Consider the following 27,575-nt stretch of genomic DNA (forward strand, 5'->3'; position numbering starts at 1 on the left):
AAGGACTAACAGGTGTCTTGTTTTTTTTTGTTTTTTTTTCCGATAAGAGGCAGAAATATAAGAGCCAGGGTTTTATTGAACAAAAGCCTTTTTGTGCTTTTGTGTTCATTCAAAGAAAAAAAATGACAGACTTAATTAATGACAGAATTTTCTTATTAACTATAACTTTGTCTTTAAATATGAAATCAGATGAAAACTGCCACTTAATTGAGATTTGTGTCCTTTATAGGATTTGAATATGGCACTAGGGGTGTCACAATACATACATTTTGACCATGATATTAAAGTCCATGATTTTTCAATTCATTCTGATAATGTTTTAATTATACACATATGACAAAATTGTAAATGACTTGTTAAAAGTTTTTTCTTAAAGGTCCAGTGTATGAAATTTAGTGGCATCTAGCGGTGAGTTTGTGAACTGCAACCAACGGCTCACTCCACCTTTACCCTCTCCATTCAAAGCACTACAGTGGCTGATACAGGACTCAGATGTCGTCATATTTTCACTTCCTTGCCGAAGGAGATAACATATTAACGAAATGCGCTTAGAGCAGTTTAGGGCTACTGTAGAAACAACATGATGAATTCCATGTTAGGGGACCTGTGGTGTATGTGGATAGAAATAGCTCATTCTAATAAAAACATAACACTTCATTATGTAAGGTCTTTATACACCTCTCAACACATAGTTATGTATATTATATTGCATTTCTGTCAATAGAACTTTGTCCTCCAACTTTAACTTTAAGAGCTACAGCGGTTACAAACTCTCTTTAATCCTTACACTTAAAGTTTTAGTTTGATTTGTTGGTTTACAAAATGAATTAAATTTAAGATGAATTTGACTGAAAGCCTTATTATGTTCAATAAAAAATAGATATTGTGATAATATCATTACCATTATGGTCATGATATATGGCACCTAAAAAAAGAATTGAATTTGTACATTTGTAGAGGATTTTCCCTTCTGATTCCGTCTTTTTAGGCATATCCTTTATTTTACAGACCAATATGTTATAGTTAAAGTATCACATTGTTTTTCATATTTTTAAAGTGGTATTTATCCAGACCATGCATCCTGTTACACCCTGACAACCTTCCCAGCAACATACAATATTCCTCTCAAAGTAATGTAACCTCTGTGAACATAAAACTTCAGGTTCTTACTCTAAACTCTCCATAAAATGTGCACCAAGCAATAATCTCTCGCAAATAAGACTCAGTGGCCTATTTATACCTGTTATGACTGTGAATAGATCTGCAGAAATACAGCAGCAAACTTTCACACGGCCTTCTTCCAGCCGAAATGACTTTTTCATGAGCCTAATAAGAAATTATGGGTTATTATATTCTGCCGCTTGACACCCTGATTATAAAATAGCACAACACAAAGAAGTGGGAGAGGAAAAATGAGGCGAGCAAGAATGTACCACTTTATTTAGAAAAGAATCAGATTGTCTAATTCATTACTCTCCCAAGAAGCAATATACACCTCATTACACTACAATGAATGGGAAAAAATTATTTTCCCACCTTACATTTGCTCATGACTGCGACCTAATCCTTAGGGCCTCGGGGTAACATACTTTGTTTCCTTATACATCCCCCGCATAAATTCTCATCTGCCCTTATTTGCCTCTAATTCAACTTTCTACCCAAGTTTAACCATCCATCTGCCCCTCTCAGCCGAGAGCAGATGAGACACTATAGTAAAATATATCCCATGTTTTACAAGATTTACTACATGAACTACATTCATTACTTCTGATAAAAGTCTCTAGTGTTCTCAATGGGTTCCGCTGTAAAAAAAATAATTCAGTGCTGGGCTGATTTTAAAGAAATCGTTCACCCAAAATGAAAAGCACAATACATATCTGTTTGACTAAATGTACACTCTTAAAAATAAAGGTGCTTCAAAAGGTTCTTCGATGCCATAGAAGAACATTTTTTGTCTCCATGAAGAACCTTTAACATCCGAAGAACCTTTTTGTTTCACAAAAGGTTCTTTGTGGCAAAAAAAAAAAAAGTTCTTCAGATGATAAGAATGAGAAAGAGATGGTTCTTTAAAGAACGTTTGACAGAATGGTTCTTTGTGGAACCAAAAATGGTTCTTCTATGGCATCGTGGCTGTTCTTATGCTGTGAAGAACCTTTTAAGCACCTTTATTTTTAAGAGTGTAATAAAGGACCAATCACAACAAACCTTGTATAAATATACAAAAATCTACATTTTGTTTTTTGTGAAAAAACGTCTTCTGGGATCAACAAAAGAAAGAAATTCACACAGGTTTGAAGAACACAAGGGTGAGTAAATGAGGAATTACTGAAATTATTGTTTTTAAACTTCAAAAAGTGCATTTTCGATCTGAAGTATAAAGTAACAACGCTCCCTAGATTCCTGAAGGGCTTGTTGGAACAGAATATTGTATTAACTTGTTAAACTCAAGGATATATGATCGCCTTGCTCCAAAAGAAGACTTCTTGGAAGCATCTATTGAAAGAAGTGAACCATTTTCCACATTAGTATCTCCAGAGAGAGAGGACAAATTCATTAGCACTCCGCTGACTGATGGAGCTCTTCTTTTAATATTACTGTTTTTGTTTTGCTTCTTGAGTTTCCACTGCTTTTTCATACTATAAAAGTGTGGTTTTAGGATTTGTTCTGGCACTGTTTTACACCTCAAAGGAAGGATGTGAGAGATAAATTCTAGTCGGAGGCTGTCAAAGCAATCTGTCACTAACAGAGAGGATATTATTTTTTCTTTTTATTCTCAAGACATTCATTTTATTATTTTTAGTCAAATGAATGGAATTTGTTCATTAGGAATTTGATTTGCATTGGCTTTGATTTTTTTATTATTTCAACAAACGTTCAATCCATTGTTCTTGAAATAAAAGAAACTTTAATATTTTGTTTGTGTCTGATGGACAGTTAGAATCGCAAATGATTTGTGGTGGTGTTGTAGCATCATTTTGAGCTCGTAAAGATAATATTTCCAAAGAAATGGATAGAAATCTGTCTTACCGCATTATAGCGCAATGCTTAAAGGTTTAAAATGGATAGTTCACCAAAAAATGGAAATTCTGTCATCATTTACTCACCCTCAAAATGTTCCAAACCTCTACAAATTTCGTCGTTCTGCTAAACACAAAGGAAGATATTTGGAAGAATGTCTGAAACCAAGCAAATCACATCCCCCATTGACTCCCACAGTATTTATTTTCCCTACTACGGCAGTAAAGCGGGATGAAACCAAACCATAGTCTCCCTTTGACTTATGTAGACGCATGATATCAAACAGCTAACATAAAAATCTATCAGCTTCTACGGAGCCACAAAATAAAAGCGACTTTACAATCACCTTCATGAATTGCTCTTTTGCATGAGAATCTCTCGTCTCTGAAGTGTCCGTCAACCTCATAGGGAACATGGTCCAATAGCATGCGTGCCAAGTAAAAGTGTGTGTGGTTGCGGGTGTTTAGTGAAGGATTATGCTAATGAAATTTGGGAGAAAAAAAATCCTGTCCAAAAATGATTCGGGCGGAACGCTCGCTCAGGCGGGTTGCTTGACTAGCGTGTGTGACCGAGCCGGCAATGCCCACGCTTTCCCACAATCCAGCTTAGTCCATTGGCATGTCACCATGAGGGTGCAGAGCTTCGGGTTGTGGAGAGGAGGAAGATGAAGAAAGAGAACAAAAGGGACAAAGAGCGGTAGATAACTGAGAAAGGATTTTGGATCTCGTATCTATAAGATTTACTGCATAAGATACACCCTTGGGAAACCAAGGTTCATGACTGGACTCAAACCTGTGCCATGAATTCCTTTCCATTCATTTTCTAAAGTTTCCAATAAACTGGCAAAGTTGCAAGCCAACAATCAGTTGCGATTATTAAAGGTCACGTGGTCAATTATCTATGTGTTCTGAGGGGGAAACGTTTTAATTCCCGCGAGCCCAGACCAGAGACTGGCTGTAAAATCTAATTGGTTGACCTAAATGTACTTATTTGGCTCCAGTAAAGTGGACTAAGAGTTCAGTCTCTGGAAGTAATTGTGTCATCAAGTTATGGTTTTCTTAAGGAGTGAATCATTTAAGTAAGTAAAGTTACCTAGCTGAAAGTAGCATCAGTCATATCGTACAGGTAAGAAAGAGCAGCATCAACATTTTTCTAAAATCTCTTGAGATGATTCTTTCAAAGAAATTCATTATTTGTAACTCACCGTTGGGTCAGAAAGGCACAAACCCAGCCGTTGGGTTAAATTATCCCAGAACATGTTTATATCTGACCCAGCAATGGGTTAAAACAACCACCGCGTAGGTTAATTTACAACCCAATGGTTTGGTTTGTCCCTTTTTGACCCAACGCTGGCTTCTTTTTAAGTGCAGTTTTAGATATTCATATGTGTACAAAGTAATCATTTAAAGGGATAGTTCACCCAAAAATTAAATTCTGTCAACATTTACATGTTTGCAGTTGAGACGGTGAGTAAACAATGACAGAATTCTATCACTTTAATATAATAACAATTAACAAATACATTTCAGTCATATTCAGAGTTAACGTTTCTTTTTAATGAATGCCAGATAAGGATGGGGCATGTTTCACACGTCACATTGTTGCATTAAACAACAAAGCGCAAAAAAAAAGAAAAAGAATACACAGAGGGAGAGGGCGAAGGCAGAATGACAGAAAGAATGATAGGACAAAACAGTGTGAAGTTTCAGTCTGCCCTTTTGAACTTCATGCCACTGGCATTGAGTAGAAAATGGTTTGTCAACAGGAGAGTGACCGCAGGGAAAATCACCGCGGCACCTCTGAGAAACAGACAGCAGAAAACAGCCTTCTGATCTTCATGATCGCCAAAATAAGAAGCCTTTTCCCGATTGATTTACAAAATGACACGAGCGGTTTGGAAAAGGATATTTCATCCCACGAGAACATCGTCCGCTTTTGCTGCATCCGCGTGTAGCCACAGGTGAGAGCTCGCTCTCAAACTGATGTCAATCAGCAACAGAACACAATGCAAACGCCACAGCTTCAGCGGAAAATAGCGTGAAACTTCCACTAGGAATATTTTATGCTTGCTGTGCAGGCAATGGACAAATGGCCGAGGAAAGCCGGAGCGACTCAGTGGGGAACCAGGAAAATCTCCACACCGGCCTCCGGATTTCAGACAAAGAGGCACAAAAGGTAATTTTTTATCTGCCGAGCGGCATCTAAAAGGTATCAAGCGGGCGCTGCTTTTCACGGATGGGAGAACAGATGGACTGCTGAATCAAGCTGGGATGATCATCAACAACACACCACTGCTCCTCTGCCTTTCAAACAGTCCGAGCGTAGCTTCCCCCTAAGTTGGATTTTCGCTTTTCTTTCTTTTTTTCTCTCTTCGACTGAATTAATCTCTCTTCTGGCATGCTTTTCCTTAAAAGGAGGATTCTAGGCATGGCTTGGCAGCTGGGTTGCCTGCGTTTCTTTTCTTTCTGTGGAAATCATTAGCTTCGATTATTTGCTTTCCTTGTGAGTTTGTTTCTGTGCAATTTCAGGAGGTTTGTAAGTTGCTTGTGACATCAGACGGGCACTTTAATGGTTAAACAGTATTCTTACATAAAAAACAACATAAACAACAGACCCTTTAACTATAGGCCTATACGCTCGACCTGATTTTGCCAAGTGGTTGATAAGGACAACATTTTTATAAATAAAACCCTAACCCACACCAAAGCCCAACCCTAACCATAACTTACCCCTAAAATCAGAGGGAAATGATAAGTGAAAAACAATGGTCTAGAAGCACCAAATCCTGGTTGGAAGATTAAACTTAAACTAAACTGTAAATTTATTTCTGAAATCTGATTGGTTGATTTAAATGTCGTCCCAGGGTCAACATGATGTTGCCCTGAGGACATCAACCACTTGGCAAAAGCAGGAGAGCCAGGCCTATACGTCATGTGATGTTGCATTAGCTGCTCTCGTGTGACCTGTATGTGACTCTTCTGTGAAACACAAAAGAAGATATTTTGAGAAATGTCCATACGATGGAAGTCAATGGGGGTCAGACTTCTTGGCCAAGAGCGGCCCTCAGTCTGTTCTGTCCATCAGCGATTGTGTTCCGGCCGATAGTGCTTGTGTTTTGCGTTCCGGGGGTCCCCTTCCGTTTATTGCGTTCCGGCCCCACGTTTTGACGCGGCCCACCGGGAAAGGTCCCCATTCGCCAGTCCAATGTTGTTTGGTTTCCAACATTCTTCAAAATGATCTTCTTTTGTGTTCTGCAAAATAAAGAAAGTCATACAGGTTTAGAATGATTTAAGAGTAAGTGAAGAAAGAATTTTCATTTTTGGGCGAACTATCCCTTTAGGTAGATACAAAGAGGTGTAGAAATTGTATTGAAATGAATCAGTTAAAATAAAGTTTTGACATATGATCTCATGTCACTGTAGCCTACTACTGTATTTATATGGTAGGATTATACATTGTTCTGTCGGTGCACACAGACATTAATAATTGACATTTAATCATTCGAAAAATCACATTTTCAGTCACACTTTTCATATATAATTAATATATCAAATAATTCATATTTGACTTTGACATTCCTATCAGTGTTCTGGTCAATAGAAACTGAATGTGTTTCTGAAATGTGGCATGAGAATCTTGTTCATGAACTGGTATGAACAGAAACTGACATCATGCACTTATCATCATGTCAGTGTGAAGTAATGATTATTCGCGCGAGCCCTTTTCTCGACCCTTTGAGCAGCATGGTCGAGAAACAGGCTGAATTAGGAGCTAATGTAACCTTTCTGTTATTCCAGCATAATTATGTTAATAATTATAATTCCCTGTCTTATTTAGCACTTTCAATGGTTCAGAGGGCAGGAACAAGGCCAGACTTCAGGCAGTGGGAAACCGGCCGCTGCTGTGTGAGTTTACATTGTGCTCCTCTATTAGACAGGTGGATAGCGCCATCTCGTGGATACATTATGAGCAATCACCGCAAAATCCCTGAAGGAAAATGAAAAGTAGCCTAGGTTAAAATAAATTGTCTCCCGGAATCGAAGTACCGAAAATTACTAAATTATTAAAACACATCTAATGAACAATTGCAAATAGCTATATTAACATTCATCCTTGTCACACACAAAGTACCCCCAATATTTTGGGGCTGTGCACAGCACAGAAAATAACGTCAAGTATATGTTGTTGTTTCGTGATGGATCCAAAGATCAAGGTGATTGTTTGTTTTGTTTTATTATTTTGTAAAATACAGAATAACGTTAAAAAAAACTCACAAGAATCAAAATAGAGAATATAATTTGATGTTTTTAATTACAAAAGAATCAAATTCATTTACAAAAAGGAGACCAATTTCAATAGAAGGCACATCTCAAAGTCATTTCAATTATCTACTTTATACATTTATAGAGAAATACTCCGTGCATCAGAAAATCAATATTTCAGGAAATGTGTATGAAACACTACATGTAATTATTAGTAAGGAAAGCCTTGTCCCCAATGCACCATTTTGCACATAAACATGCCACAGAATTTCAAGATGTGAAAGTGATATGTTTGTACATATGTGTGTATTCTCAATTCCGACAGCCTATTGAAATGCTCTTCACACAAATACAATTATAGATTATAAAACATAAGATACAGCTCAAATCACACCTATTGTAATAACAAAGGTGGGAAGAGCACAGTTTCATAGTCAGACTTCATTCCTCTCAACCATATGATTAACTGTATTATGTAAGAAAATAAATCCTCACTTAACACATGGAATGATATGAATAAATATACTTGACCTAAATAAACCATGTGGGAATTTAGTTTAGATTCTAATAACAAAAATTGGTATGATGATGTTTTGGTCATTAATTATCATGACTGGCAGATGCCGCCGAGTTAAGTTTTTAAGAGAGAACCAATGCAACCCTAAAATCAAAGTGCAACCCTTATATATGCTGGTATTTGGCATAAACATGAAAATAAACATGAAATCTGGTAATTTACCACATTTTCAGAATTCATATCTCAAATCAACAACCAGTATAGTGCAGTTTATAGCAGAAAGAAAAGTGAAAATACAAAGATATCTGAAACTTTAGAGAAAACTATTTTTAAAAATAACATTATAATCAACGCAATCAAACATCTAAAACAACAGCAAATACACAAAGTCCAAACAATATTACAGTCTCATAAATAACCAAACATTTTTTAGGCTTTCCAGGGAATGTAAACTGAACATCAGGCCAGTTGTTTACAATATGAATTATTAACACCCATTTACTCAGCCAGGAGTTTAGGATCCATAAAAAACTCTGAAACATTATGCATAAGTAGCTTTGGCACAATCATTCCCAAATAAATGTTGATACTCTAATAACCCCACACCATAAACAAAATGCATGATCTTCATACACATTTCCAAGAAGATCTATTTGGTTACATGAGTCCAACATGTATTGGTCCAAACTAAGTAAACCACTTTATTCTTGGAAAAAGGCATCCCGTCATCCTGCCTAGGTCCTCCTAGGGTTGTTGAAACTGACAACACCAACAACCATTTCAGTGGAAATAACGGGATTGTCTTCATCACATTCTTCTGTCTGCAAGCAACAAATAAATACCCCCAGAGACTCATCTGTTGAAACAAGCAGGTCAGTCAGGGAGTACAAGTACTGTCTGAAGTGTAAATTGTCGAACACTATAATCTCAGTCCGGGATATACTAAGGTTCACTGTCATTGATTGAAAAATGTATTGGTTGACTACCTTCTGAAGGAACTGGCCTCATAAACAGTGTTGTCTTCTTCGTCGCTTTCCAGGTGGGCCATCTCCATTGTGTCATCGTGGTTTGTTAAGAGACCATATTTCCTCCTTTGACCTGTCGGCTTCTTCAGACTTGTTCAAGAAATGAGGATGATTAAAGAAATAAACAACAAAGGCAAACATTTAGTTAAAAATGGCAATTAACAAGTTGTGAGCTCCTGCGAAAGTGAAACATTTTTTGATTATAAACGTGGTTAATATAACCTCGTGGCACTAAATGTCAACTGACAGGAACCTGTGACAACAAAGACCGCATATGTGGGCATCAAACAAAAACATTTAAAAGCGAATATAATAACCAAAAGTGATGTCTATGCTCAACTACGTTTAAAGACACTTTTAATTGATATTAAATTCACGTTAGATGTTTTAGGTCAGACTCACCGAACCGCTCTCACTAAAAAGTAAAGAACTCCGATGGCCGTGATGCCGATGAGAACATACAGAGCCCTCCGAATCATGTCGCCGTCCAGAGAGCGGCCCGCGCCGGAGGGTTTTACTTTCGATGCGGCGGTGGTGCTGATGTTTTTATGGGGCTCAGGACTGATTGTGGTGTTGGCAGTAGTCTTGTGTAGGGGTGATGTAGTGGTGACAGGCTTCGGCGAATCGCCATGGTCATCGGCAAAAGAAACAGTCCACAATGCCAGAAATAGAAGAAAATGTGTTAAAGATGTCATGGTAGCTTGGTTCCTCGGTTTTGAAGCTCGAGATGTAACTTCAACGCATATGAAGTTCGGTTTAGCAACTCAGTGGAGTTCCTGTTCCTCATTGATGACGACAGCACAGGCGGTGTTACGGACAAATGTGTCCGGACTCCGGAGAGGAAACAACAGCGTAATCGGGTTCCCCGTAGAGAGCGTGATGAGCAGACTGGGATTATTTTCTTTCTCTTTTTTCTTTCATCTTTTCGTTTCGTTTAATGTAAATCCCATTTTGATTGTTTATCTCTTTGTTCTCGATTAAAAAAAACATTTTGACGTCACGCCCCCGTTACTTCCTGCTGTCGTCAACATAGCATGAACGAGGCGTTTGAAACTCACAGAGGTGTGCGTCCAGGCTGCCCTTTTCCCCATTTCTTTTCCCATTTTCTTTTCCTTTCTGCAGATGTATTATAGATAAATGTTTTATAGATTTTTAAAGGTATTGCTAAAGAAAAAAGTCAAATCCCAATATGATTAAACGGTTTTATTAAACGTCAGGTTACTTATTAAATTGTTGAGTTTGTTAAATTTTTATCTTTTTGTATTGTATTGCAATTATTTTATTCACCAAAATAAATTTCTTAAAACTGCCTATTTTATAAATATGTTTCAATTACTTTAAATAAATACATAAAGACGAATTAAAAAGAATAAACAAATGTCTTGGGGAGTTTTCTTACTGTATGAGGTCCCTCTATCCGTACATCTTGTTTATTTATTGCAATTTATTTATTTTATTTATTGTTATTTAAAAACCATGTTGATACCGTTGTTGCTGAGTAACTTTTTTTATTAGCCATTACAAGCTGAAAAAATAGCAACATATCCACGAACAATGGTGAGCATTTGTCAGATAACTACAAAATTACAGTGTCTTTTCATGTTTATCCTCCCTGAAACCAATGAAATGGACTTGTCAGTCAAATTGATAGTTTATGTGACTAACAGACATTCAAATGTTTATTTCCAGCCACCAAAAAGAAAAACGCCCACCAAGTCCCCAAAGTACGCGTCCTCAGAGGAGACGTACAGTCGTGGCCAAAAGTTTTGAGAATGACACAAATATTAATTTTCACAAAGTCTGCTGCCTCAGTTTTTGTGATGGCGAATTGCATACTCCAGAATGTTATGAAGAGTGATCAGATGAATTGAATATTATTGTGAAGTACCTCTTTGCCATGAACATGAAGTTAGTCCAAAAATAACATGTACATTCCATTTCAACACTGCCACAAAAAGACCAGCTGACATCATGTCAGTGATTCTCTGGTTAACACAGGTGAGTGTTGACGAGGACAAGGCTGGAGGTCACTCTGTAATGCTGATTGAATTAGAATAACAGACTGGAAGCTTTAAAAGGAGGGTGGTGCTGGAAATCATTCTTCTTCCTCTGTTAACCATGGTTACCTGCAAGGAAACGCGTGCAATCATCATTGCGTTGCACAAAAAGGGCTTCACAGACAAGGCTATTGCTGCTAGTAAGATTGCACCTACATCAACCATTTATTGGATTATCAGACACTTCAATGAGAGAGGTTCAATTGTTGTGAAGAAGGCTTCAGGGCACATAAGAAAGTCCAGCAAGCGTCAGGATGGTCTTCTACAGTTGATTCAGATGTGAGATCGGGGCACCACCAGTGCAGAGCTTGCTCAGGAATGGCAGCAGGCAGGTGTGAGTGCATCTGCACGCACAGCGAGGCGAAGACTTTTTGAGGATGGCCTGGTGTCAAGAAGGGCAGCAAAGAAGCCTTCTCTCTAGGAAAAACATCTGGGACAGGCTGATATTCTGCAAAAGGTACAGGGATTGGACTGCTGAGGACTGGGGTAAAGTCATTTTCTCTGATGAATCCCCTTTCCCATTGTTTGGGGCATCCGGAAAAAGATTGTCCTGAGAAGAAAATGTGAGCGCTACAATCAGTCCTGTGTCATGCCAACAGAAAAGCATCCTGAGACCATTCATGTGTGGGGTTGCTTCTCAGCCAAAGGGAGTGGGCTCACTCACAATTTTGTCTAAGAACACCGCCATGAACAAAGAATGGTACAAAAACATCCTCAGAGAGTAACTTCTCCCAACCATCCAAGAACAGTTTGGTGATGAACAATGCCTTTTCCAGCATAATGGAGCACCTTGCCATAAGGAAAAAGTAATAACTAAGTGGCTCGGGGACCAAAACATCAACATTTTAGGTCCATGGCCAGGAAACTCCCCAGACCTTAATCCCATTGAGAATTTGTGGTCAATCCTCAAGCAAAACTAAAACCGACAAATTCTGGCAAACTCCAAGCATTGATTATGCAAGAATGGGCTGCCATCAGTGAGGATGTGGCCCAGAAGTTGATTGACAGCATGCCTGGGCGAATTGCAGAGGTCTTGAAAAAGAAGGGTCAACACTGCAAATATTGAGTCTTTGCGTAAACTTCATGTAATTGTCAATAAAAGCCTTTGCCACTTATGAAATGCTTGTAATTATACTTCAGTATACCATAGTAACATCTGACAAAAACATATAAAAATCACTGAAACAGTAGACTTAGTGAAAATTAATATTTATGTCATTCTCAAAACTTTTGGCCACGACTGTACAAAGAGCAGGTCTGATGTGATTTTTATTGCACAAAACTGCTGCAGTTTAGAGAAATGTTGCATAATCTACACACACAATATTGTATTCACTTTAATTCACAACACTGTACGGGCATCATTCACTCATCATTTCATTGCTCCATTATAGTGTGGGGTTTTTTTTAGTAGGAGAAGAAGCCGTCTGCAAGATGAACTTCAAAAAGGTCAACAAGAGCGCAATAATCTTAAAATACAGAGAGACGAAATCCAAACATTTTGGGAAATCAACAAAAAAGATTTGGATGAGAAAAAACGGGCGATGGAGGAAGCTGAAGTGCGTCACCAACAAGAGATTAAGGTCTTGCAATGTAATGTTATTTATACTTTCAATTAAAAAGTAGGACGCTTTTATCCAGTGCATTCGATATCACAATGTTTAACTAGCGCAATCCTATAGGCTACAAAAAACACACACGTACCAATGTGATGTGAGGTGATGCTGACGTGTGTTGTTGTTGTTGTTTAGGAATATAAACAGAAAGTGAAGAACCTCCTCTATGAGCAGCAGAACAGCCTGTCACAGCAGAAGGCTGCTGCAGACGGAACATACTGAGCTCGAGACGCAGCTGCGCAGGGATCTGCGCAGGAAAGAGCGCCAGCAGTCCACTAAGAATTACCTCAAGAACTTTCAACTGGTGTGTGTGCATAATTATAATACGCTACGACAACAACAATACTGCTCAATATATCTCACATGATGATGACACACTGTCTGAGCTAACAAACACCTTGCGTTTTCAACAGAAACATGCTGAGGAAAAGACTGACCTGATAAATGACTTTTCCAGACAAATACGAGGTTATTTTTCTCTTAGATTATCATCAATTGCGAGGTTCTTACAACATTAGACATTTAAGTAGAATCACAGACAGGGTCACAAAACCTTATAGAGTGTTAAATATACAATTGAAAACAGCATATTTATGTTGGCTTGATAAAGCTTTTTCTGAAAACTTAAAATTGCTGAACCATTGGTAAAGGCCTTACAGCATGACAAAGACAGAGACAGATCAATCTGAAAGTTTAGCTATTCATTACTGTCAGAATGCAATTCAGTGGGACTTTGGGCCTGTAAAACACTCTCACCAGTTAGATCTGGTCTGTGTCGAGTTTGCATAACATGTACAAGTGTTTGTCTTACTGGCAAGGTTAGATTTAATGATTGAAAATCTCATCACAGAAATTGAATCTAAATATAAGCAAAAGATGCAGGAAAAGCATCAGCATCAGCAGGAAAAAGAGAAATGCGAGACAGAGGTTCACGAGATTGAGGAATATAAGAACAATCACATTACTATGCTAATGCACAACCACAAGAAAGCTTTGGAAGAAATGAAAGACCACTTCAATAGCATCATCCACAGGAACCTGGACCTCATCACTTCACTCAAGGTGTGATCAAAATATGCATTAATGCATGATTTATACGTATTCCCAAAGCTTAAATGGTAGAGCATGCCACTAGCAACGTCATGGTCATGGGTTTGGTTACCATGAAGGCACATACATTGATTTGAGACCCATGATGGTGGTGTTGCTATTGTCATCCTCTGCCACTTGAGTTACAGCAACCAATGATTTGTCAATCCTTACTTGCATGCAGGAAGAGTTGAAGGAGACTAAAATGAAGGAGATGCAGGCATCTAAAGAGATGGCAAAACTGCTTCAAGAAAATAAGAAACTTATGGAGTCTAAACAGGACGACAAAGTCACAGAGCTCCATAAACAGCAGAGCCAACTATGAGGACATGAGCCACTGAGATTATTTATTGATCCTTCTAAATATAACAATCTTCCTTTTAATTTATTCAAAAACTATTATTATATTATTTGACTGCTAATATAAAACATGACTTTTATTCTTTACTGCGGAATGAGAAACACTGAAGACAAAGTTTCTTTGAAATTAAGTACCTAATAACAACAGGAAGAACTTCTTAGAACACATTATAAATGTGTAGTTCAATTTCATCAAAGCTTTTTTTGCATATAAATAAACGCACAGACGGTTAAGTAAACAAATATTTATTGAATGTAAAACACATAGAAAAGTACAACTAGGAATGTCATGAAGAACGAGACTGCAACGGTGTAATCCTGATTTTAACCATTTTTATATTGAACTTTATTTTTGCATGCTCATGGTCCATGGCTGTAATCAAAATATACATGTTTTCACAGGTATAAAACCCATAACATTATGATACAAAAATAGCATGTACACCTTATCTGTCTGACTACAGGTAGAAACAGTTTTCAATCTAAGGCAGATGTTATATATCAAGGGTTTTTGTGTTGTGCAAGGATGCACAAAAACGTTTTTACACATTTTTTAGGCATTTTAAAGTGACTTTTCCAACAAGGCAAGTTTAAAGCGCATGTTTATCAGCCTCTAAACTTGAGATTGGTCCCATACAAAAGGGAAGTAGTGAAAAATAGTAAAAAAAGTTAACAAACTGTTTGTAATATAATAAAACAAAGGTGGCGTTTTTTCCTCTATATTCCCTGGTCCAGAGCAGTGCCAGATTTGCATCACAGGTTTCTCGTTGCCCTGACAAGCCTTTCAGAAAACATCTTTTTAGAATTTTGTACAGCATTGTGTCTCTGGACTTGACTGCTATGAATCTACCGGGACTGTGATCATTTTAAAAAGGCACTTTTTTGTATTTCCAAAACAAATTTTCACTTTAAGGAGAATAAAGGTCCCAGCTCCTTATTTACAGAGGTCACTGAAGGCCATTGTGTCTGATGTGTTAAGACTTGTGTGATGTGCACAGCTCAGCAGGAGTGCTGATTATCAGATATATCTGCTGACCGTCCCAATTCACCTGCACTGCTGTTTCCATCACGCAGGCGTTCTCTACAGAGAGATATCCAGAGCGTCAAAGCCACGCTTGAGCACTGAGAGGACATGTTTCTACAAGCCATTTGAGGCAATACGTGTCAGGCTGTCCCTTATGAAGGCTTTGGTTTCGAGCTGTCGCGTACACGCAGGTACATCAATACATACAAAACATGGGGCATTTAACTAGAATAGCTTAAATAATCTGCTATATCACACATTAACATGAAGCCCAACACTACTAAACATTATTCAAAATACAGGACAAACAATAAACAGCGATTAATGATCTACTGACCACAGCCAACATGCAATGGCCCACAGTATAAAAAAACAAGACAAATCTAGATTTAACTATTGGATTCATACACAAATGATTGCATAAATTTGTTTGTAAACATTCTATTTCTAAAGATACAGTATAAATGCTAAAGCTAGAGGATATAGAGAATATAACTCTGGGATATAATGCAGAGTTCAAGGCCTGTACCATCGGCTTACTGAAATGATCCATGTCTGCAGAGAGCATGAAACTGATTGTAAACTACAGATTTGCAAACATGATTTGCAGAGGTTTGAGGTTCTGGGGCAGTAAGGCACAAAATGGTATGTTGTGGAATTAAAGGCCCGTGGAGGTTGAGCTCTGCATCTACATAAATCAATCGTGTCTAGAGTTGAACTAGCCCTAAAACTGAATTGGGGAAAGACGGAATGACATCTACCGATTAAAATGATACAAAATAACATTGATCAACTTGAAGTCGAGGGACAAACAACTGCTTTAAAACCTTGATTAAAATATTTGATTAAAACATATGTAAATATTTAAAACCACTAAAATGCCTCTTAAATAAAGTACAATGGAATGATGAAAGTGAGCTTTTTAGTTAAGACTCGAGGTTTAAAAATAACGGGCATCTCCAGCCCCCTCTAACCCAGCATTTGTTTCAAATAGTGGATTTAGAAAAGGAAACCCTAAGATGGTGGTTTTCTCCAAGGTCGTGATTGTGTAACTGAATGAGAGACTCGATTGCTTCCTCCACTGAACCCATCTGAATCAAAGCCATCTTACGATCCTTCCTGAAGATAGATTGATTTTGACACATCAGTACTTCACCAAAACCTTACTACTGACACACTGAAGATATTAAAAAGCAACAGCAAGACTTACTGAAAGAACTTGAAGTTCTTAACCAGAGCACCATTGCTAGCGAAGAGCATCTTGAGTTCATCTTCAACAACAGCGGGCCTGAAACGAATACATCAATAAAAGTTAACATTCAGGTTTTTAAATACGTCATATAAAAAGAGTGAAATGTTGTGTTGGAACTCACGGGATGTTCGAAAGGTGCAGAGTGGATGATGGAGGAAAGATGTTGGAGTAGTTTTTGGAGCCTGGCTTCTTGAAGCGATGGAGAGGAGAGTTACTGTAGTCTTTGGTGAGACCCTGATCCTCATGTCCCTCTCGTGGCATTTGGACAGTCGTGTGTTTGGAAAGCGTAACACGCAGGGGCCTGCCATATAACTTCTGCCCACTGAGATGGCTCATTGCTAAAATGGAAAAAAAAAAAAAAAACTGAAAATATTGTAAATATTACATAAGGTCTGAAAATAACGGTCAGGTTAAGGATGTTTACCAAGCTGAGCTTGTGTCACATCAGACATCTGTACGAGAGCATTTTCCTTTTTGTTGAACATGATTTTCACTCTCAATACGTCCCCATACACACCTACAAACAGAGAAACGGTAAGAATCGTGTCTTATACAGTCGGTCAGTATGTTATAATACACACCCTCATCAAACCAGCTTGAATGCTATAAAAACTTCAGTTCACAATCAAGATGCTCCATTATATCACACCATCACATGCTTTATCATGGTACAAAAACTTGTAGAATTATAACAGAGACGTGTCTCGCAGCATTATTATCTGGGGGGCTCTAATGTAAAAAAGACGCAGGAACGTGTGTGAGAATTTTTTTTAAAGATTTTAGAGAAGAAACTGCATTGCACAGAATAAAACTGAGTCGAGAAAACAGTTAAAGCACAAATGCAGATCTTCAGTCTATACTCGATTTCGAGTTAAGTGCAGATTAACGTAGGCAGCCTGATTGACTGAGATAAAAAGAACTTGAAAGAAAGGGGATGAAAATATATTTTAACCCAAAAAAGGATGAACTTATAAATCAGCAGGAGTCTTGACTATTAACCAAGTATTTTAAACAGCTTTTCACCAAAGACATGCAAAAAAAAAGGTTGAGTGTAAAGTTTTCCAAAGCATGCAACATTTTACAAGACGCCAATTTGTTTGGTGCATCATAAAAAGCTGCAGCCTCCCACTGCGTTCAGAGGAAACACTTCATCGCACCACCAGAAGGCTGCAGTTTTTCATGACGTGTCTCATCTCACCACACCAAATACTGCAGAAAACAAGCGAGGTACTCAAAGACCTCGCGGCCTTGTGAGGAAATAAAACCAACTTAAATGAACAAAACAAACGAGTGACCAAAAAAGATGCTAAAGGATGACATACCGAAGAGAATAAAGAGGCAATGGGGCGTAACTCTCTTTAAAGGACAGCAGAGGGGGGCAGCGGAGGAAGAAGAGACAGGTAAAGATCGGAGGCAGAGTGGAGGTTCAACATATCCGAGGCAGCGAGGCAGTTCCACAGGAAATGGCGAAAAACGATGGTTGGATCATGAAGATGGTTAATGGATTGGGAGCAGGAGAGAGGGGGTGGGAGAGGGGGGTTCAGGAGAGGTGTGTGTGTACGTGTTTGTGTTGATGTTTGGTGTGTGATCGTGTTGGATTGTGTACATGTTCAATCAGTAAAGAGAGACATATGGTGCGTGCAGCCAATTGGCAAAGAGGAAGTTAAAAAAAAAAAGAATGGGATGAGGGGAATGGGGAGGGAAAAACAAGAGAAAAAGGAGGTAAAAAAACAAGGTCAGTATACACAAAGAAATACAAAGTAAATATAGTGCTAAGTTAACAGAAACTTCACCAGCAAAATAGGCTATTCTTTAGCAATTAGTTACAAATGTACTCATTCTCAAATGTGTTAACCTGTTCAATGCTACACATATGCAAATGCATTTTCCTATGGTCTGTTTAAAAGTTAAGAAACTAGTCGACTGTTTATCAAGCTCAAAATGGAATCAAAATATAGATCAATACGTCAAACTCTAACTCTAAAATGGATATAAAACACATGCATATGAATGTCTACTCACACCCTGAACTGCAATAGTTGGCAGAGAAACTATTTTGATCATTCATAAGAATAAAAATATATTAATAATGAATAAATAAATATTGTTTATAATGTATAAACTATTAATAAATCAAAAATATGATTTGAGCATTGGTTTAACATGGTATGGGTGTTATAAGCCACCTCAATACAACAGACCAACAGGAAAATACAACTTTTCTTTTTACGATGGTATGATATTGGCAGAGATGAGTGGAACATGAAGTCAAGAAGCAAAATATTTAAATAAGAGCAACACAAGAAAACAGAATGAAGCGCAACTGAATGGCATCTTTTTATGTGAAATCTGAGGATGTTAGAGGAAGAAAATAACCGAACTAAAGTACTTGAGGAGGGGTGAGAATACTGTGTCAATAAAGAGACTGAGCTTCTGTTAATGGAAACTCTGAAAACGGCATTTATCTATTAACCTCACTAACGCTAAAAGACTTTAACAGCAATACTACGTGTAACATCTTCGAAATTAAACTACAGCTGATGGACGGGATGCTAAGACCTGTCTCTCAAAAGATCTAAAAAATAAACCTTCATCTGGCGAGGTGTGGGATCTACTAACCTCAGGGTTCAGGTTGCTGACCAGCATGACGCAGTGGCCGCCGGGGAATGTGTGGAAGCCCATTCTGCTCGCAGCTGCAGCGGCCGCTGCTGCTCCGGGGATGGAAAGCGAGGCCAGAGCTCCGTGAACCCCAGGCAGAGTCAACCCTGAAAGAAAGTAGTTTTCCTTTTAAGAAATCAGACATGTATGATTAAGAGGGTTTATAGACTTATGGATACGCAGTCTTACCTGTGGCCTGCTGGATGGCGAATGCAGGTGGGAAGACGTGAGCTCCTCCGTACGGTGCAGCGGAGATAATACCAGGAGCTGTGAAAAACAAGGCAGGGAAAATTATTCTTTGGCCTTTTGAGACAATATGAGTGCTAAGAATTTGATTTCAAGGGAAGGGTTTATAAGAAAAAGAGATGCTGGGCAAAATGATATCTTTATGTACCAATAGCAGTCATAGCGTGATGTTCGAGACCAGGCTGGCTGTCTCCTGTGGGCAGATCTGGTCGTGTGTAGTCACGGCTCTTGTCGTTGTTGTATTTCACGTTCAAGCTGCTGAGCTTAGAGAAACTGATGCGCAGGGTACAGCAACCGTTGTAGATGTTCTGTCCATCCAAAGCCTTGAGAGAAAAAAGCAAATGTACCATCTAAATATAATGCCCACATCAGGTCAAATGCATTTAAAATGCATTTTGAAAGTATAGTTTGTTTATTAAGGTCACCAATGCATTAAAAGTCATCGCAATCACGGTCATTACTTATATTGACATATAGATGGCGCCACTCACCAGCTTGGCATGCTGTGCGGTCAGGCCATCGGCAAACTGCAGGAGAGCTTGAAACTGGTTGTTCTTTGTGAAAGTGATCACCTTTAACACCGTGCCAAACTTGGAGAAGATCTGTCAAGGAAACCATTACACAAACTTAAGTATCGAACAATCTTTCTGAATGTGCCAATTTGGTTCAGTATAACAGAGAAAGAGAACTGGGCTGGGTTTCCCGAAACTTTCGTATCACTACGTCATTTTTAAGAATATATATCGCTACCACTCTTAAGGTATAACTTAAGAATGACGTAGCGTTAAGAAGGTTTCGGGAAACCCAGCCCTGGAGGATGCTTATACCTGATGAAGGACATCCAGGGTCACGGGGTAAAAGAGGTTTTCAACTATGACTCTGAGGACAGGGCTGGGGCCAGCCATACCAGACGGGTCAACACTAGCTAGAGCCAAGCTGCCTGTCTGAACGGCATTCACTGCCTGCAGTGCCGCCTGCGCCCTCTAAAAACACACGAAACGACAAACACGTCAAGAATAATGAAAGGTTGATTAGATTTAAAAAAAGAAACACCACATTTTCTATTTTACCCCTATGTCCTTAAAAAGTACTTCTTTCCAAACACAACATTCTAAACAAGACTGGCGTAAATGCCATTAGCAACGTTTCATGTGTTTACTCAAACAGAGCGATGCAAAGCAAATTTAGCAATTCTCCAAATGAGTGCTGATGGGCTGCAGCTGTGGAATTCGCTGCTTAAGGCCTTCAGAGGCATATAAACTGTGTTTACGGGCAGCGTGAAACACGTAGCCACCAAGAAAAAGGATGCAAACAAGACCCTTCACTTGTATCAACTATCAAACGCACAGCTGCACCAAATAAGTCTTTATGTAAAAAAACATTTACGAATCAATCTGTAAGATGTGTACTGGAAGACTTAAACAGTGTGTATGTGATGTTCTGGCAGTGGGTGGATGCTAACTAAACATAAAGAGGGTGAATGGAAATGAAGGGTTGTTTTTAAGCACATACCACTTGATTTGGCGAGTTGTCTGTTTTGAGCTCTTTGTGGTTGGAATACTGCATGAAGATGGGATGGTTCCTGATGACTGGTGTGACTGAAGAGTAGTACGTAACCATCGTCTGAGCAGCCTCCTCTGAATTCATCTCCAAGAACGCCTGAGCAGAAAAACAGCAATGTATGCCGTTCAATTCTGGCTAAACAATCTCAGGATTAGAAAATCAGAGTATTGCGAGTAGAGATGGGAAGGTACCTGATTCTTTCCCTTCAGCATGAGCAGATTGGTGACTTTGCCAAACGGAAGGCCGAGGGAGATGACCTCAGCTTCATTGATGTCATTGGGGAGCTTGCGGACATGTATGACTCTAGATGGAAGACTAGGACTTCTGATGTCCCCTTTGAACTTCTTGCTGTCGCTGCCGTTGGCTGTGAGCAAAGCAGACGATCAGATGGTTTGCAGAGACAAACCGGAGCATATCTGAGAAGGTAACAATAAGCGAGACTCTACCTGCTGAGCTCATGATATAGGGCCCGCTGGAAACACAGGAGAATAACTCGTCAGATCCTCTCTGGAAAAATAAGGATAAACACATGTCACGAATACTTATTTGCGACTTGCAGACTAACAGTGAACATCAAAGTTAGCAAAAGAGAAATGAAGGTGATCGTTTTCACACTTAATTTGGGTACCATCCAATATTTTGGTGTATTTGTTATAAGTTAATGAGTGTTAACACGCGGGAAAAGAACAATGTGACGACATCCAGCATTCTTGTGAAACGGCATAGCCTTAAGGGTGGGTGAGGTCAGAGATCAGCCAGTAAAAACACCCCCCTCCCCTCGCCCGGAGCTGAATCTGGAGACACAAGACATCTCGTAGACTGGGGAGAGGGGCGGCTTTACGTTTCAGGTGGTTGATTCGCTGAATCACTGACCAGTGTTTCAACAGATTAAAATAACGAATCTCAATTAATCTGTCTGTAATCCGAGTTCAGACAATCCAAACAGCAGGATGTTGTTATTGCAATAAATTGGACGCATTCAGTGCTGATGGTAAAAGTTAAAGCGATGGTAAAACCAGCGTATTCAGCCGAACGGAGCCCAATTAACCACACGGCCTACCCACCACGTATTAACATTCCACAGCCAAACAACTCAATGAGAACCACATGTAAACCAGAGGAGGGCGGCTATACAACAGGCATCTGGTTCGGCATCTTAACACACCGAGCCAAGCTATTCTCTGAATAAACAACCTTTTTGAGGATTACTCCAAAAAACGCTCAACTTGAACTCAGGAAAGACTTTACGACTTGTACGGAAACGTTACTTGCAGCTCTTCTCAATTGTTGGTTACACTAAAAAGCACTACAAGCTATTTCCAACAAGCTTAGCATGTTATAACCCAACACAAGTTCGCAAGGACATTTTATGTTCAACACAACTTGCCTTGTGCTCTATGAAAAGCATCTACACCATACATTTCCACAGAAAGTGATTTGCATGCTTTCGTGTATAAACAAATGCGTAAGCATGTAACAATGTAGCTATCACACTCTGGATAAAAAACGTATGCGTTTGTGTTATTCTACGTAAAGCAGTCAAATTCTGTGATGGGATCACAACAATGTATTGCAACACTAGCTCTGTCCATTTACCCGAGTTAATGAAGCATAATGAATACAAACATTCAATGTGTTAAAATGTGTTGGGTGTGGCATGATGGGATACTGCGTTAAACAGAATACAAAGGTGTGAAGAGCAGGGAGGAAGGGCCGAGACCACAATTCACAACTATAGAAACGGGGGCCGTTGCCAGGGCAGCTCTGATTGTAATGCGCTCACCATGGAGACCTTGTGCCTGCGTTGCAGGTAACTGAAACCCAACCCGGAGCTGAATACACAGAACCCATTCTCAATACGCCCAGGTGTGTCTTTCACCCACAATTACTGTCAAAACTCCAGCCGTTTACCACACTAACCATACAGGTTACGAGCACAGGTCTAGACCTCAGTTTTACATCACGCCGTAATGAAACCACCAAACATTAAGTCTGTACAGGCTATATATTTACATCAGGTCGCTGTGCACACAGACATTACAAACAGGATGAGACAATGCGTTAACAGCGTATTGTGTATTGTAAATGTGCTGTAATCAGTACCTGTGGCACACAAGCTTTCAACAAACATTCTTGACAAGATACTGAGAGACAGAGCGACCGATAGCATCAAGCAAACCCCATGTCAGCCCTTAGCCCCTCCCCCATTCATCTTCCCCCTGATCAGCCCTGCTAAACAAACACAAGAGCTACATGTGTTTGCCGAGTGATGGGGCAAACATATTTGCATTTGATGAAAGGCCTTCATTGATCTCGTCATATCAACAGCCAGAACCCATCTCTCAGGAATGTCTCTGAAATGGGTCTTGAGCTTGTCACCTGTATGTTGATCACAGACACGGCCATCTTAAGACAATCGAAACCCCCACTTTAGGTCTCAAAAAAGCTCCCCAGAAACATATGGGTGACATCACGGACACTACGTCCATGTTTTATACAGTCTATGGTCTGAATATGCAGTTTCACTTATGTCTCAAAAATACCTGTTAAAAATGGTAATATTCCAGCAGCTGGGGCACCAAAAAAATAACATTTTAAGTAAATATTGTAAGTAAATTTGCAGATTATCTCTGTAATTGTGTTTTTTTTTTAATTCAATACTTCATTTCCTTCCAGTGCACATTATGGTAGTTAAACTGCTGAAAGTATAATTCAGCAATTCAGTTTTAGAAAACAAAAGAGTGTTACAAGTTAAAACTATTTATGCTGAAATTCTGCATGTGCTTGAAAGCAGAAATCTCAAATAAAACCTTTTTTAAAATCCAGACTTTGGATCCGACCACTCCAGTAATCCTCAGATAAAAGCAGTCTCCATGCTACATACGTTTCTGCATGACCTGATACGTGTAAGTTGGTAACTTAAATGAGGCCCATGAATCAGCCTTTTGTTCCACATCCTGCAGGTCCCTCCTCACAACCCACATACCACAGGAAATCATCTTTAATGAGAAAGCGAGCAGGATTGTTCATGTTGTGGCATTTCAAGGGCTGAGCCCAGCATGAAGTTAGAAATTCCTCTAACTTTGAGATTCATAACATGCACGTCAACAATCAAGAGAAATATTACAAACCAAAATACTATTTAAAAACCTAATCATATGTAATCTGAACGACCTATTTTGACCACTAAAAACACATGATGGTTCTTATAGTGCCTGTTCTGGCAAAACCTTGACTTGCTCTGAAACAACTCTTTGTTGCCAGAATGAATCATATCTGAAATGGGTGATAGCAGAAGGTGTGGATGTAACAAAAGCCATGTGAATTTTCTCAACACAGAGAGGCATTCAACACACAGGAAAGGAAGATAAGGGGATAGATCCTATGTACCAAATCAAGTCATGTTGTAAAGTGTATATAGTCAGTTGAATGTGGTGGTTGCAGTTTACGAGAAGATTCTTACCTTTGTACCAACTGTAATATCGTGAACGACGCTGTAAAACAAAGAAAAAGATGCAATCAGAGCATGAAACCAAAAAGAAAACAAAACGAATAAAACAGAAACTGGAAAAGGAGAATAGAGTGAAAAGCTTATAGCCCAACCCATCCACCATCTGACCCCCTGCTTTGTTCAATATAGGGCTAATGAAACAAAAGTAAAATTGTTGAATATATATTTTTTGAGTTGTGATGCACTATTCATCACCACTTGAATTCGAACCTAATCTGTATGGGGTTAGAGAGAAAATGAGATTCATTTGTGTCACGTTGGTCGTATGTTTATTTCCATGAAAGGAATAATCATAGAAAATATTATGACTAGATATAATCTAGTTCATTCCCACAGTGCTCCCGTAGACCAAGAAATATGAGTGGTATTTCGGGTCAGTCAATGATTGAACATTAACCCCCACATCCTGTTTCACATGAAGTCACAGAAAATGCCAGAATCTCTTCTCTGGCTCAGGTCTTTAAAAAGTCTTAATATCAACACATCAGTGCAGGCGTGCAGGCTTTAATGTTTAAAACAATGAATAGCGAAAGAAGCCTTAAGCCCGAAGTTCTGATACATTTTTTCAGAGAGGATAAAACAGCATGGAGATAGGCGTGAGTGCTCAGGCGAGGGGTCCGCAGACCTGAGGTGTGGTTAAACAGCTTTAGTTTCTGTGTATCACATTACATAGTCAATGTCCACAGTGTCTTTCTGGTTCATCCAGGTCTATGGTTAAAGGGACAGTTCAACCAAAAATGAAAATTCTGTCACCATTTACATTTATGCATTTGGCAGACACTTTCATCCAAAGCGACTCGCATTGCATTATACTATACATTTGTACATTATACATTTAGTCACCCTCAAGTTGATCTAAACCTGTATAAATGTCTTTGTTTTGCTCAACATAAAGGAAGATATTTGAAAGAATGTCAGTAACCAGATCTCATCCCCCATTTACTGCCATAGTAGGGAAAATAAATACTTTGGGAGTCTGTGGGGGATGAAATCTGTTTGGTTACTGACATTCTTCAAAATATCTTTCTATGTGTCCAGTAGAACAAAGAAATTTGAACAGGTCTGGAACTATCTGAGGGCAAGTAAATGATGACAGAATTTTCTTTTTTGGGTGAACTGTCCCTTTAAGCTGACTGGACACACTTTACAACCTTACGTTTACCAGGTTACAACTGTTACTATAGTAATAGTTGTAACCTGGTAAACGTAAGGTTACCTGGTAACGTACTGGTTACCATGGTGATTTTTTTCTGTGGTAAGAAACAACGTGTTTCAACACAATACTAGTATTTCTCTGAACCACACATCCAAAAACAAATGCAATCTATGTGCGGGTCAGAAAGAAAAGCGAAGACTTTAGAAAAGAGATGCAGCCATTATTGAACTTTTAAGCACTTCTAAGCTGTAAAACGTCAGGTGAACTTACTCTAATTCTGCGTAACTCGATCCCATAGGATACAATTCAGTCTCTAGGCGGCTGCACAGGGAAAAAGGTGTCAATGCCATCACACATCCTACTATTCAATTTATCTTACTAACGTCATATCTCACATTTATGCCAATAACGTTAAGTTTGGACATGTTCAATGTTGCGTTGCGTATTTATAAGTTTCAAAGAGCGTTGCTTCTTATTTTCTTTTCATTTCCATTTAGGTTAACGTTACGCTTTATCGCACACGTGACGCAAAATACATTTCGAGAAAAATCTTAGCAGTTTGGGGCGGAAAGTTAAATCACAGACAATTGCCTATTTTAAGCTAAAACACGGATAGCAGTGTATTCGAAAAATTAGGGTTAACATACGCAAAAACTCAAATCGTAGTTAAGAAAACATCAAGCATCACAAAAACATGATGCACGAGAAAACTACGGGTTTGTTCATCGCAACTGGCGAGTTCGCGATGACCAATCAAACAAAAAAACACAAGTAATTGATAAACCTAAAGTAAGTTCGTGCAACCGTAAAGGATGTCTATCACTCAAAGACTCCGACTTTATTTCCATTCATAATCATGTAACATCACTTACCCGTCCATTGCACACCGAGGAACAACAGCTCTGATCCGTAACTTTGTTGCTTGGCTGAGTTTTCTTAACGCGCTACAAAATGGCGGGGTGCGGTGAGTGGCGCCACAGCGATTAGCTCGCTGATTGGTCAACTCCTGAAAACAATGGAAGTCTGAGACACGAGGTGGATTGTAATTGGATAAGACGAGTTGAAAGCGAGGGGCGGTTACAGTCGAGGGAGTGTAGCGTGTGTTCCGCCGCATCCGAGTATTGTTCGATGTTCAGCGTGTTGTGTTTGGAAAAAGGAAGTAAAGAGTCGGGGGACTAGGATTTTTCTTTTTTAAATATGTGCACTTTGTTCCTTATGAAACGAGCGTTTTGTCTAATTAATGTATTATTTTTCTGTTAATAAGTTTATGAGATTTTAGGACCCACTAATTTTAAACCAATGTGGAAGAATATGGTCCAGCCTTGCATATTTTAATGTAACAGTCTGCGATGGATGGTTGGCTGTGTACACAACAGCAATGTAAGCTAATCACACCAGCTTATAAATATTTCAGGCAGAAAGCCCAGCAGACGTCCATTATGTCTGATTGTAACATGTAAAAACACGTTGGTGCAATGTATGTCGGCTTATGTACATGAATGAGGATTGTGGCATCATAGATTACAAGCCTAAAGACGGCCTAAATGATAAGGAGGAAGTTTATAAAGAGCACTCCCAGACAAATGCACTGTTTCTTCAGCCCTGCACCGCAGACACTGTCTTCTGATCAAACCTCTATAGTTGAATTGCTGTCCGTTATATTTAAGCCATGCTGGCATCAAAGGCTCAATGATCTCCTTGATGTTGGAGAGTCTCTGGTGTGAGACGGAATCTCTCATGGCCACCGGGCTGAGAAGAGTCTTTACTGTCATTTCACTCTGTTCATAGACCGACTAGTCAAGTACAAATTATTTTGAGTTTGGTAAAACAGCACATAGGCCTATCCACACATCAATTTAATAGCTTCTTGATTATAGAATTATCAACAAAGTTTTAATCCACAATCAGGTTTATCTGCTTGAAATGTGTTGTCCAGACAGACTACAGGGCACAAAGAAGAATCAGGTATCATCATTAATAATTACCTGTTGTAACACTCAGGAAATTACTTTTTCTTGTGCCATGGGAGACACACCTGCTGGGCTGAATAATAGATAGGGGCCGCAACAGAAACTGAGACTCGTTGTCTCCAAGGTAGCCAACTAAACGCATCACCTGATCTGGCCAGGTAAATAATAGGCCCGCCTGAGCAGAAACCAAACAATCAGTCAGGCTTTAACTGAGGAGATTATACAGCTGTCAGTGGGAGAGACTTAACCCA

The 27,575-nt window shown here is 39.0% G+C and overlaps 2 protein-coding genes across 2 annotated transcripts; both read right to left on the minus strand.

The window, feature by feature from the left end:
- Positions 1-7,303: 7,303 nt before the first annotated feature.
- Positions 7,304-9,639, minus strand: fam174c (family with sequence similarity 174 member C). Its single transcript, XM_057362145.1, has 3 exons — positions 9,225-9,639; positions 8,784-8,912; positions 7,304-8,653 (listed from the first exon to the last, which is right to left on the minus strand). The coding sequence occupies exons 1-3, from the start codon at positions 9,515-9,517 to the stop codon at positions 8,650-8,652; spliced, it is 426 nt and encodes a 141-aa protein (XP_057218128.1). The 5' UTR covers positions 9,518-9,639; the 3' UTR covers positions 7,304-8,649.
- A 4,561-nt stretch (positions 9,640-14,200) lies between these two features.
- ptbp1b (polypyrimidine tract binding protein 1b) lies at positions 14,201-26,303 on the minus strand. The gene is made up of 16 exons (XM_057362332.1): positions 26,227-26,303; positions 25,625-25,675; positions 24,151-24,181; positions 21,134-21,194; positions 20,879-21,051; positions 20,637-20,783; positions 19,952-20,107; positions 19,616-19,726; positions 19,273-19,447; positions 19,068-19,145; positions 18,840-18,985; positions 17,543-17,576; positions 16,645-16,737; positions 16,342-16,558; positions 16,179-16,256; positions 14,201-16,087 (listed from the first exon to the last, which is right to left on the minus strand). The coding sequence occupies exons 1-16, from the start codon at positions 26,232-26,234 to the stop codon at positions 15,955-15,957; spliced, it is 1,692 nt and encodes a 563-aa protein (XP_057218315.1). The 5' UTR covers positions 26,235-26,303; the 3' UTR covers positions 14,201-15,954.
- Between the last annotated feature and the right edge of the window lie 1,272 nt (positions 26,304-27,575).

Source organism: Triplophysa rosa, linkage group LG20 (assembly GCF_024868665.1).
Source record: "Triplophysa rosa linkage group LG20, Trosa_1v2, whole genome shotgun sequence".
Taxonomy (NCBI): domain Eukaryota; kingdom Metazoa; phylum Chordata; class Actinopteri; order Cypriniformes; family Nemacheilidae; genus Triplophysa; species Triplophysa rosa.